The 12,621-nt window shown below is 58.9% G+C and overlaps 1 protein-coding gene across 1 annotated transcript; it reads left to right on the top strand.

Annotated features, from left to right (window-relative positions):
* Nucleotides 1-2,129: 2,129 nt before the first annotated feature.
* On the top strand, nt 2,130-12,358 carry CUNH15orf39 (chromosome unknown C15orf39 homolog). Its single transcript, XM_033190965.1, has 3 exons — nt 2,130-2,309; nt 6,234-9,050; nt 10,948-12,358. Exons 2-3 carry the CDS (start codon nt 6,284-6,286, stop codon nt 11,313-11,315), a joined length of 3,135 nt encoding a protein of 1,044 aa, XP_033046856.1. The 5' UTR covers nt 2,130-2,309; nt 6,234-6,283; the 3' UTR covers nt 11,316-12,358.
* The last annotated feature ends 263 nt before the right edge of the window (nt 12,359-12,621 follow it).

Raw genomic sequence — 12,621 nt, 5'->3', positions numbered from 1 at the left:
AACCATAACATAATGAGCCAAGGCTTAGGAGCTGACCTTTTACCTTGCATTCCCAGGGAGCCAGGAGAAGTAACCGGTGTCTGGGATGGGGTGGAAGAGGAGTGTGTGTGTGTCCCATGTGGAACCTGGGCAGACCTGGTGGTGATGGGGGTGGGGTGGGGTGAGAAGAAACCTCCTTTTCTACACTACTTTCTTTTTCTGTGTTAACTCCACCCAGGACGCCCATATAAGGACAGACGGTTCCCTTCTCTGCTTTTATTCACACTATTCCTTCTCATTAGAATATCACATCTCTGCAAGACCACAGTGCTGATAAAAACATGTGGAGCTCCCAAGGCAGTTACCTTGTATTGATTGCCTTCATTCTCTGTAGGCTCCACACTCCACCATTGGTATAGAGAGGAAAAAGGGCAAGGTCAGAGTCTTCAGGTGCTCATAGTCTGGGGACACTCTATGAGCTTCCTAGAGTTTACAATTTCCCACACTGATGTTGGCCGACACCACAGTTGCTAAGGCAGGTCTCTCTCTGCTCCCTTTTTGCAATGAGGAACTTTGAGGCTCAGAGAGTTACAAAGTAGCTCCCAAGTCCCCCAGTGTTGTGTCCTTTCTTTGGCAGTCCAGGGTGTTTAAGTGATGCGGAAAAGGAATAGACAAGATACTGTTGAGTGGGGCTGCTGTCTGTGTGAGGTGTCCCTGAATTAACACAAGGCTCAGCAGTGCTGCAAATCTTAACTAGCCCCTAGTGTCTCAGACAGTTGTTCATCCTGGCCTGGTTGGTCCCACTCCAACTCAGGGAAATTGGAGAGACCACTGGGCACATCTGAGCACACAACCTGACACTCCCAGACCCCAGGGGCTAAGAACACAGCCCTCCTCCCACTCCACTAGCAGAGCAGGGACAGGGTCGCAGGCGCAGTGCTGGAGGAGGAGGGCCAAGCAAAGTTGGTAAGGGGCAAGAGCAGGGAATAGCCTGTGACTGACCCCCCAACCCTCTCTGAGTGTTTCCTCCCTATATGGTTCCAGACTCTATATCTAAGGTTCTTCCAGCTCTACATGAAGTGACACTCTTCCCCCACCCCTGCCCCCACTCCCCAGGTGACCTCACTTCCTCTTCCACTTCCTCTTCCTACCTGCAGCGCCCAGCCCCTCCTCCTTAGCTCCAGCTGCGTGGTGATTCTTGGAACCTGCAGCCTCAGGCCTGTTCTGCTCTGACTCAGGCAGAACTTACCTTTGGGATCTGAGGGGATAGTTTTGCTTCCTGAACTGACTCTGACCTTTGGCAGGTCCACCTGCCCTCCCCTCCCCCACTGCACACACCTGTTCCCAGTCCTCAGGCAGCCCAGGAACTTCGTGGGACCAGATTCTTTCAGATCAAGTAGCACTGAGGGGCTCTCATCCACAGTCAGATGGCCCAGGAAGAAGCAGCCCTTCCCCACCCTCCAGCCTTTCTTTGCAACACACCATTCCTGGCTGGGCGTGCTTCACTCCGGAGAGCCGCCTCATAGGCTGCGCGCAGGTCTGCCTCACGGAGGGAGCCTCGCCCAGGCTACTTTGCAAATCCCCCAGCACCCTCATTCCCGGTCCTTCCAGGGATGGGGAGATTGCCGCTTCCTCAGACAGTTGCCCTGCCCTAGCAGGAGTCTGGAAATTGCCCTCATTGACTACACCAATATGAGGGGACAGATCAAGAAGCCCTTCTCCAGCCCCCTAATACACTAGTGCTGGACAGGGGAATGCCGGCACCTACTGTATGCCAGATATTTGCAAACACCCTTTTCCAAGTTTACACCGCCACCGCTATGAGGAAGACAGAATTCCACTTTTGCAAATAAGGAAACTGAAGCTCAGCGAGGTCAAGTGGCAGGCGCAAGGTCACATCGCTAGAAAGTGGCAGTGAATGAACGATCTAACGGAGCGACTGAGGGCGCGTGACCGGCCCGCCGGGCACTGGTTCGTGGAGCGTGGCGGGTACCAGCGGTGCACAGCGCCCGCGGCCCGCTCCCAGCAAGCTGGCCCCACGCTGGCCCTCTGCACCCGCGGCCCACAGGAGCGCAGGCTCCCAGAGGCGGGGCCGGGCTCTTCCCCCACCCTGCGAGCCGCCCCGCCCCCAGCCCGCCCCGCCCGGGACCGCAGACGGCGCCCGGCGGCGGCGCGAACGGCAGCGAGTAGGGTTGCTCCGAGCTTGCTGTTCACCGCGACTTCTCGCGCAGGGCCCGGCCGTACTAGGACCCGCGGCCTGGGCGACGCTGGAGGATGCGGACGCAGAGGCGGCCTGGCGTAGCGGCGGCGGGAGACCTGGTGCTCTGCAGGTAGGAGCTCGCCCGCTCGGCGGGAGCGGAAACTTGGGCCGAGTTTGCGGGCGGCGCGTAGGGAAGGGGCGGATGGCGCTGCTCCAGGGCGCCCCTACCGGCCGGCCCGGGGGCGGAGCGCGCCGCGTCTGGGCCAAGGGGCTGCAGCTTCTGGCAGCCGCCGGCCCCCCGCGACCGGGCTGCGGGGCAGGGGTGGCGCCGCTGCTCCGACTTTCCCTGGACTTCGAGGCTCCTGGGGCCTGCTAGCGCCCTGGATCTCCGGCGGAGGCTAGGCGCCTAATCTGGCCAGAAGGAACTCAGGCCGAGCCCTGGGGCCTCCCGCAGGGCCCTGCTCACGTGGATTGCCGGGGGAGGGCGTTGGGGGGGAGGTATGGGGACAAGGGGGCACTGGAGGGCTGGGCCTGGGGGCGGCGGGCGCTGAGGCGCCGCGGGGCCCTGGACGCGCCCTGCTGGGATGGGACGGCCCTGCGGTTTTCTCGCCACCTCTTGACTCACCCGTCTGGCCTCAGCCCAGGCTGGCGGGATCGCCCTGAGGCGGAGGCTGCCCGGACCCTGCGGCTGGGCCGCCCCTGCTTCGGGACCTCCCGCCAGTCTGCGGACGTCGGTTTGGGGCTGGGTGCGCGGGCCTGCCTGCATGCACACGTGTGCCCGGGGCCCGAGCGAGGGGAGAGCGCAGTTCTGGAATGGCGTGTGTGCAGATGTGGGCCATGCACGTACGTGCAGGCACGGGTTTGCATGCGTGGCGGCGGCCTGTGTGTCAGCCTGCTGGATGCACGTGCGTCTCGGCGCCGCCGGGAGGGGCTTGGGGACACCCGGAAGCCCGCCAGGTCGGGCGCGGCGGCAGCCTCAAAGCTAAGCCGGCTGTGGGCCCTAGGCACCAGAGTTATGCTCAGGGCGGCTAGGGCAAAGGGGATAGAGACGGATCCCTTTCGCTTTCCCCTCCACTGGAGAATTTGGGCTGCCCCAGGTTGGATTTTAGCGTCTGGAGAGTCCAGAGCCTCAGATAGGGAAGGTGGGAGATGGGATAACATTTGGCGAGGCCCGATTCAGCCCTCCAGGAGAATCCAGATGCTGGCCACAGTTGGGCAGGAATCGCGCTCTTCTTCCTGATGTTTACCATCGGCCATCCCTAGGCACCTAGAAGCTGAAAGTGGGAACAGAGAGCTGTTTCCTTTCCCACTGTGTAAGGCAGTGGTAGTGCTGCGGTGGTGGGCTCTTCTCTGGAACCCTGGCCTGGGTGCTGGCTGAGTGACATTGGAGCTTGGCAGAGGATCAACAGAGCTACCTCTCAAAGATGACCTGAGCCTGCTTCCTGGGCACTTGCCCTGTCCGAGAGCTTGCTTGCTTTAGTATGGGTCAGGGAAGGAGGCACCTACATTTTGGCAACTGTCTTGAGTGGAGGAGTGGTCTCCCTTGAGGGAGTGTATCCTGGGCTTTCCACCTCGTACTGGCAGGAGATAAGGTCATTACCACGTCCCTAAGAGTTCTGTGTTGGCTCCCTGAAGCCGCCACCCCTCCCACGAAGACTCTTGAGGGTCCCAGGTGGTCTCCTGTCTATTGGCTGGGTCCCAGTTAAGGGCCTCAAGAAGTCTCCAGGGCAGAGGGTATTCCTTGGGCTGAGGCCCAGGAGAGAGGGACTCTTGGGGTTGGGGGTGGGGACCCAGCAGACCCCAAGGAGCATGTGGGGGAGGTGAGACCGAAGTCAACACTTAACCCAGAGTGTCCCAAGGGTAGGGTGGGCAGGGTCCATACCCCAAAACCCTACAATTCCTTCTCACAGCATTGCTGTGGAGTGAGATGGGGGCTTTCACCCCTCGATAGCAGGTTTCTGTCATAGGACACTGTTATTGGGACTGTCACCTGTGTCCTAATGGCCCCTCCATGTCTTCTCTAGGCTGGCCTGAGATGTGGAGTTCTGTCCAGGAGATGAACCAGCTTGCTTTCTGAGTCTGCCTTGGTGTGGGAGTGGGCATTGGCCCCACACTAGCCTTGCCTTTCCTAGCCCCAAAATGTGCTGGTCTAACTCAGCCTGTGGCTGTCATTGGCTCCAACTTGAAGAAGCAAGGAGAGGGCTGGTCCTTGCTTGCCGGTGTCACTGAAACCTGTGACACTTTGCCTTAATCATAGCAAGATTGTGCTGGGTGGTCCTTTCTAAGCCACTGAGAGCTTCCAGGAGCAGGGTGCTGGCTGGGGGAGGTAGAGGCAAGTCAGTGTGGCCCCAGCAGAAGGGCTTCAGATGAGCCCCTTATGGGTTACTGGGTGCCTCCTGCCCTGAGGGACCTCAGTTCCCATCCTTCCTTGGTCTTGTCTTAGAGCATTGTCTTTCTGAAGCATGTAGTTTTTCCATCAATACAATGGGAGTAGTAGTGGCTAAGTAGCACTCTGTGGCCCCTGGGGCCTCCCTCCCTGGACTCTTTCTTTTCTTTTCTTCCCCTCCCCTCCCCTCCCCTCCTTTTTTTTGAGATGGAGTCTCTCTCTCTGTCGCCCAGGCTGGAAGTACAGTAGCCTGTACAATCTTGCTCACTGCAACCTCTGCCTCCTGAGTTCACGCAATTCTCCTGCCTCAGCCTTCTGTGTAGCTGGGACTACAGGCATGCACAACCATGCCCGGCTAATATTCTTCTATTTTTAGTAGAGACAGCGTTTCACCATGTTGGTCAGGTTGCTCTTGAACTCCTGACCTCAAATGATCCGCCCACCTCAGCCTCCCAAAGTGCTTGGATTACAGGTGTGAGCCACCGCACCCAGCCACCTCCCTGGACTTTCACACATGCCCTTGAGGCTATCTTGCCCCCCATGTGCCATCTGCAGCTTGGGGGTAGGGGTGGATCCAGGCTCCTCATGCTCTGGGACGTTCCTGCTGGTGCTGTAGCACCATCTGCTGGGCTGCCCTGACTCTCCTGCGGAGGGGGAGGAGTGGGGCGAGAGGAGTGTGGCTTGTACAGACTGATGTTCCCAGTTACCTCTCCTAGGGGACTGCTCTCCAGAGCCAAGTCCAGTATCTCAACATTGGCTTTGGGCCTAGGGACCTGGGCTGGAGACCCGACTCTGCCATTTTGACAAGATCAGCAGGTCAGAGGAGTATCACAGGAAATCTGTGAATTTGTAGACAATACTCAGATTCCATGTTTTGGCTGCAGTGGGCGTCACTATGGCATCTTGGAATAGGACACTGTGGTGGGAGGCAGGAGGCCTGCTTCTCGTTGTGTCTATTTCATTGGTGACTTTGGGATAAATGGGTCTTCTCATCTGTATATGAGGGGGTGGGGGCAGGGTACGCCAAGTGACCCTCAGACCCAGTGCCCCTGCAAATTCTGAAATCCCAAGAAGGAGGGGGTGTTCGGAGTTGTATGGAGGAAAATTGAACAGAAGGGTCTCCTGGAGTAGGGGTGGGTGGAGGTTCTGTGTAGAATAATTCATTAAACAAAGGGTTCTGCAGCTTAAAGTACACAGGTTGGGGTCAGGTGCAGCGGGTGGTTCATGTCTGTGATCTCAGCACTTTGGGAGGCCAAGGTGTGAGGATCACTTGAGTACAGGAGTTCAAGACCAGCCTGTGGGCAACATAGTAAAATCGTGTTTCTACAAAAAATACTAAAATTAACCAGGCGTGGTAGCAGGTGCCTGTGGTCCCAGCTCCGTGGAAGTTGGGAGAATCACTTGAGCCCAGGAGGTTGAGACTGTGGTGAGCCAAGTTCATGTCACTGCACTCCAGCCTGGGCAACAGAGTGAGACCCTGCCTCAAAAGAATACACACACGAATTGGAAAGCTCTGTGCTGTGGCTCATGCACTCACAATCTTAACTGAGCATCAATTAAGTGCCAGGTTCTTAGGTGTAGCAGTGAGCCGATGAGAGCCGCAGCCCTCTGCTGCTTTGCCTGTAGCCTGTTTTCCTGACAGCCCCTGCCTTTCTCTCTCTGTCCCAGGTCAGAAGTTGAGTAGCAGAGGCCCAGGAGGGCTCAAAACCTTCACAGCGATGGCAGAGAAGCGACCCCTGAGAACCCTGGGGCCTGTGATGTATGGCAAGCTGCCCCGCTTAGAGACAGACTCGGGGCCCGAGCACAGCCTGCACCACTCTGTTGGTAACCAGGACCCCTGCACCTACAAGGGGTCCTACTTCTCCTGCCCCATGGCGGGTACTCCCAAGGCCGAGTCTGAGCAGTTGGCGTCCTGGACCCCATACCCACCGTTGTATTCTACCAGTATGGCAGGACCCCCACTTCGGACGGACAACCTGCTGACCAACTGCCTGTTCTACCGCTCGCCAGCAGAAGGCTCTGAGAAGATGCAGGACTCCAGCCCTGTTGAGCTCCTGCCTTTCAGTCCCCAGGGTCACTCCTACCCAGGTCCGCCGCTGGCAGCGCCCAAACCTGTCTACCGCAACCCTCTGTGCTATGGGCTCTCAACTTGCCTGGGGGAAGGATCAGTGAAGAGGCCACTGGATGTTGACTGGACTCTGGTGACTGGGCCCCTGTTGCCCTCAGCTGACCCACCCTGCTCTCTGGCCTCAGCTCCTAGCAAGGGCCAGACCCTGGATGGCACCTTCTTGCGGGGGGTGCCAGCTGGGGGGTCCAGTAAAGACTCCTCAGGGAGCTTCTCCCCATGCCAGCCCTTCCTAGAGAAGTATCAGACCATCCACAGCACGGGCTTCCTGGCCTCCAGGTACACAGGTCCCTATCCTAGGAACTCCAAGCAAGTAATGTCCGAGGGGCCAAGTCCTTGGACCCAGCTGGCCCAGCCCCTGGGGCCACCCTGTCAGGACACCGGGCCCACCCACTACCCGCCACCCCACCACCCACCACCCCACCCTCCACAGGCCCTGCCTTGCCCTCCAGCCTGTCGCCACCCAGAGAAGCAGGGTAGGTACAGCCCAGCACTCCCCCTGCAGCCTCTGGGGGGCCACAAGGGGACCGGGTACCAGTCTGGTGGGCTGGGCAGCCCCTACCTGAGGCAGCAGGCAGCCCAGGCACCTTACATTCCCCCGCTGGGGCTGGACACTTACCCCTACCCCTCTGCCCCTCTCCCAGCACCCTCTCCAGGCCTCAAGCTGGAGCCGCCTCTCGCTCCACGGTGCCCTTTGGACTTTGCACCCCAGACACTGAGTTTTCCTTATGCCCGGGATGACCTCTCTCTCTATGGAGCATCCCCGGGGCTTGGAGGGACGCCACCTTCCCAGAACAATGTGCGGGCTGTGCCACAGGCTGGTGCCTTCCAGAGGGCATGCCAGCCTTTGCCAGCGAGCCAGCCCTGCTCAGAGCCTCTAAGGCCTGCGCAGGAAGCCGAAGAGAAGACCTGGCTTCCCAGCTGCGGGAAAGAGCAGCTCCAGCCCCAGCTCAGTGAGCACTCTGGGCCGCCCATCGTCATCCGAGACAGTCCAGTTCCCCGTACCCCCCCAGCACTGCCCCCCTGTGCCCAGGAGTGCCAGTCTTTTCCACAGAAGGAGGGCGCAAGGCCACCCAGCTCTCCACCAATGCCTGTCATTGACAATGTCTTCAGCCTGGCTCCCTACCGTGACTATCTGGATGTGCCGGCACCCGAGGCCACAACTGAGCCTGACTCTGCCACAGCTGAGCCTGACTCAACTCCAGCCACCAATGAAGGTCAGGACAAAGGCTCCAGGAGGACCCCACCTGCCCAGGAGGGCCCCTCAGGGAGTAAGCCCCCAAGGGGCTCACTTAAAGAGGAGGTAGCCCTGGATTTGAGTGTGAGGAAGCCCACAGCAGAGGCCTCCCACATCAAGGCTCCCAGTCCTGTGGAGCATGCCAAGCCCACTGCAGCCATGGATGTGCCGGATGTGGGCAACATGGTGTCAGATCTGCCAGGCCTGAAAAAGATAGACACAGAAGCACCAGGCTTGCCTGGGGTGCCAGTGACCACAGATGCTATGCCAAGTACCAACTTCCACAGCTCTGTGGCCTTCATGTTCCGAAAGTTCAAGATCCTCCGTCCAGCACCTTTGCCTGCAGCTGTGGTCCCGTCCACACCCACCTCAGCTCCTGCTGCCACACAGCCTGCACCCACCCCCACATCTGGGCCCATTGGACTGCGGATTCTCGCTCAACAGCCCTTGTCCGTGACCTGCTTCAGCCTGGCACTGCCCAGCTCTCCAGCTGTAGCAGTGGCCTCCCCTGCCCCTGCTCCAGCTCCATCCCCTGCTGCGGCTCCAGCTCAGGCTCCAGCTTCAGTCCGGGATCCAGCTCCAGCTCCAGTTGCAGGCCCTGCTCCGGCATCTACTTCAGCCCCAGGGGACTCCCCGGAGCAGCACTTTACAGGACTACACGCGTCCCTGTGTGATGCTATTTCTGGCTCCGTGGCCCACTCTCCTCCAGAGAAGCTTCGTGAGTGGCTAGAGACGGCTGGGCCCTGGGGCCAGGCTGCGTGGCAGGACTGCCAGGGTGTGCAGGGGCTGCTGACCAAGCTACTGTCCCAGCTGCAGCGCTTCGATCGCACCCACCGGTGCCCCTTCCCCCATGTGGTGCGAGCTGGTGCCATCTTCGTGCCCATCCACCTGGTGAAGGAGCGGCTCTTCCCTCGGCTGCCACCCGCTTCTGTGGACCATGTGCTGCAGGAGCATCGTGTGGAGCTGCGGCCCACCACGCTGTCAGAGGAGCGGGCACTGCGGGAGCTCGCCCTGCCGGGCTGCACCTCGCGCATGCTGAAGTTACTGGCGCTGCGCCAGCTGCCCGACATTTACCCTGATCTTCTCGGCCTGCAGTGGCGTGACTGTGTACGCCGCCAGCTGGGTGAGCATGGGGCAGCCCCAGTGGCCACCGGAGCTGTGTGAGCAAGTGACAGGTGTGTGTGCTGTGTGAGTGCGTCACAGCTGGGGCTGCGTGATTCCAAGGACTCCTGCCTGGGTAGGGATCTCTAGGGTGTGCTCTGGGTACCCCCAACCCTTGACCCTCCAGACATCAGTGAGCGCCTTCATTGCCTCCTTTGTAGTCTTCTGAACATGCCGGCTGCTCTGTCCCCATGGAAACTCCTCGGTCTACCCTGGTGCTGCAGCTTCTTGGATTCCCTCCTCTGCCTGTGCCTTCTCCATCTTCGGTGCAGTGTTTCCGGTGCTCTGGTTAGGCCCTGTTTTCTAGCTGAGATCATTTCCCCAATCTCCAGCCTCCCCTTTCTGAACTCTAGCCCTAAATAACCCACTGCATGCTGGGCCTCTGGGTCTCCCACACTGAACTCATCCCAAATCACACTCCCGAGCCTTCCCCTCAGCTTACTTCCCACCCCCAGTTCTCTTCCATGTCAGTGAAGGGCACCCCCTTTCACAAAGCTACTCATGCCTGGTGAGGGCCACAGTTGCCTTTATGAATGCGTAGTTTTGCTGTCCTCGCTGGCCCTTACATACACAGAAGTGTGCCCACAAATCGCATTGTTTTATGGTTTGCTTTTCCTCTACTAAACGATGTCTCGTGCCTACTGTTCTCCAGCTTGTTTTCTTTTTATGTTCTGGAGGACCACACAACTGCCGAAGTGTTGTGTGGTGTGTATGATCACGCTTCTTCAGCTAGAGATCTGCTGATGGGACCAAGTGGATTCTGTCCTTGTCCCTCCTGCATCAGTACACCTGGCATTGCAGCCTGAGGCCCCCTCTAGTTTTTCTCTCCCTGCTGCCCCCACCCTCTCCCATTTCCACCACCCAGCCTCTTCCCTGTAAAAACTGTTCCTAGTTCCATCCCCATAGTGGCAGCCTTGCCCCGGGCCCTTGCCTGGTTAGGATGGGGAAGGGACTGAGGCAGTGAGGTGCAGATGAGATGAGCCTAGGAACTGGCTGACCAAAATCCCTGATCCCTGAATACCTACAAAATTGGAGCAGATGCCTTCACGGGATGCAAAGGAAATCCAGACTCAGGCAGTCTGTTACTGAGTGAGGCTCCCGCATCTCTCAGGGCTGGGCTGCCTAGCTCAGTCCTCTCCTCATATAGTTGGGCTGTCTGGGGCCCAGAGAGGGTCAGGTCCGTTTCTCCTGGGCTGCCTGGTTGGCAGTAGAGTCTGGGCACTCCGCACAGTCCGCAGCTGCTCTGATTGGAGCTTGCAAGAATCGGGGGCCTGGGAAGGAAGTGACTGAGACCAGGCTTCCGGTCTCTGACTGAATTTTGTTGCCCCTGTCCTCACTCCCTCCCCGCTTGAGGGCCGCCTTTCTGTGTGTGCCCCCAGACAGTTATCCCTGCTTTCCTTTCTTGTGGGTTCCTATGCTCCCCCAGCATGGCTGTTAGGGCAGTCCCTACCTGGGCTCGGCCTTGGGCTTGGGCTTGGGTTCTGGGGCTGGTATGGCAGAAACATGATGGCTGTCTTACATGGCAGGGTCCTCTGTTCCCATGACTCAGTCTTCCATCTGGACAATGGGTATTGGACCAGGCCAATGGTTCCTGACCTGCTTAGCCCCTTTGCTGTCATCCTTGTACCCAAACAGCCTCTCCTGAGCAGTACCCTCATGAGATGGAGTTTCTGGTGTCACCAGGGGAGAAGCACGTCTTTTTGGCTTGGATGGTCTGGCCAGTAGGCATGTGTGGGGAAGAGCTGTGATGCCAGCCTGACTTGGGGTAGAGGAAAACCACTGTTTGGATGGCTTTGGAGGCCAGGAGGTGGGACCTGAGGGTATGGGGTCTGCAGGCTGACTATGTGTTTGTTTTCCAGGTGACTTTGACACTGAGGCTGGAGCTGTGTCCTCCTCAGAGCCCACTTTGGCCAGAGATGAGCCAGAGCGCCTAGCCCTGGCCCGGAAGTCACCGGCCCCCAAGGTCAGGAAGCCAGGGAGGAAGCCACCAACCCCTGGCCCAGAGAAAGCAGAGGCAGCCACTGGGGAAGAGTCCTGTGCTGCCTCCCCTACCCCTGCTGCCTGTGCCAGCCCACCTGGCCCCACACTGAAGGCCCGCTTCCGCAGTCTGCTGGAGACCGCCTGGCTCAATGGCCTGGCTCTGCCCACATGGGGCCACAAGTCATCAAGACCAGACCGGCCCTCACCCTGCCCACAGCTGCTGGACAGCCAGAGCCATCACCTGTAGCACTGGTTGCCAGTGCTGTGTGTATAGTGATCACTCTCCACCCTTCCCTTGTGCCTGACCAGCTGCCCCAGGGCCAGGAGTGGATGCTGGGGCTGGGGCTGCTCCCTTGGAGGGGTTCCAGCTCTGGCCCTGGGGCCCACCCAGGGTGGGCTGAGAGCCCCTAAGCTTTTAACACGAGAGTCTTTATTGGATGGGACTACTTCCTATTTCTTGCCTAGAGAACACACATGGGCTTTGGAGCCCGACGGACCTGGGGTTGAATCCAGGCTCGTGTTCTTGCTGCAGGACCTGGGCGAGAAACTTCACCTGTGCTGAGCCCTCATTCCCCATGTGTAAAATGGGACAACACAACCTACCTCACAGGGTTGTCGTGGGGATGCTGCCTGACGCATACCCTGTCCATACCCTGTCATGATTTGCTCTCTGCTTCCTCCCTGGGACAGGGCCTAGAATTGGAGGCAGAGAACCTTCCTATAGAAAGTCTTCATGTGTCCTAGGACTTGGCTGTCGTAGAGTGGTACCTTAGGCAGTGGGTGTGACTCACTTTCAGGAGTCACCCTCCAGCATTTGGGGTTGGGTTGGCCCCACTCCAGCCTGGAGCTCCCTGAGGGAGCCTGCACTCCCTGCTCCCAGTCCCCGCTATTGGTGCAGGGATGCAGCCTGGAGATGGTGTCTTGTTCTGGGCCTGCTGCTGCCACCCCAGGAGGCCCCAGGCCTGTCCTGAATTGACATCAGTGCTTCAGACTGCCTCCCCTACTCCTGGCATTATCCCAGGAAACATGTTTTCTAGAAGCTAAGCAGCTGCTGGGACTCAGGGACTGATGCAGTGGGCTGAGTGGCAACTCAGTCCTAGAAGGTCTCTGAAGATCTGGACTGAGGATCCTGCTGCTCCCCAAGCCAGAGCCCATCAGCTAGGCCTGCTGTGAGCCACCTGCCTGCGGAGTGCTGAGCTGAACCAAAGGCTGGCAAGCTCTGGGCCTTATTTAAGGGATTGTGATGGGCCCTGGAGGCAGCCCATTAAAGTATCTGGCTTGTTTTTGGAAGTGGGGCCTGGCCGTGTGTTTGGGGATGGTGGGTTTCATGTTCCGTCACTGTGTGCCTAGCCCTTTGCTTGCAGGCTGCTCTCCTTGGTCCCAGTCCAGAAGGTGCTGGGTGGCTCTGTGGACCCCTCACATACATACTTGCTTGCTCTGGGAAAGCCCTCTCTCCTGAGACCCCGTGGGTCCTGGTGGTGGTTGGTCTGTTTGCTACTGCCTGGTGAGAAATGCTGGTCATTAGACCCCAGCACGTGCCCCTCTCCCAGGGC

The sequence above is a fragment of the Trachypithecus francoisi genome, unplaced genomic scaffold (assembly GCF_009764315.1).
Source record: "Trachypithecus francoisi isolate TF-2019V2 unplaced genomic scaffold, Tfra_2.0 Lachesis_group3, whole genome shotgun sequence".
Taxonomy (NCBI): domain Eukaryota; kingdom Metazoa; phylum Chordata; class Mammalia; order Primates; family Cercopithecidae; genus Trachypithecus; species Trachypithecus francoisi.
Note: the sequence above shows the minus strand (reverse complement) of the source record. Positions and strands in the feature narration are given on the sequence as shown.

Bases quoted from the DNA above. Each gene is read 5' to 3' on its own strand.
- CUNH15orf39 (XM_033190965.1), top strand. From the start codon at position 6,284: ATGGCAGAGAAGCGACCCCTGAGAACCCTGGGGCCTGTGATGTATGGC. The intron at 9,051-10,947 runs GTGAGCATGGGG...TTTGTTTTCCAG, and splicing joins CTGTGTACGCCGCCAGCTGG to GTGACTTTGACACTGAGGCT.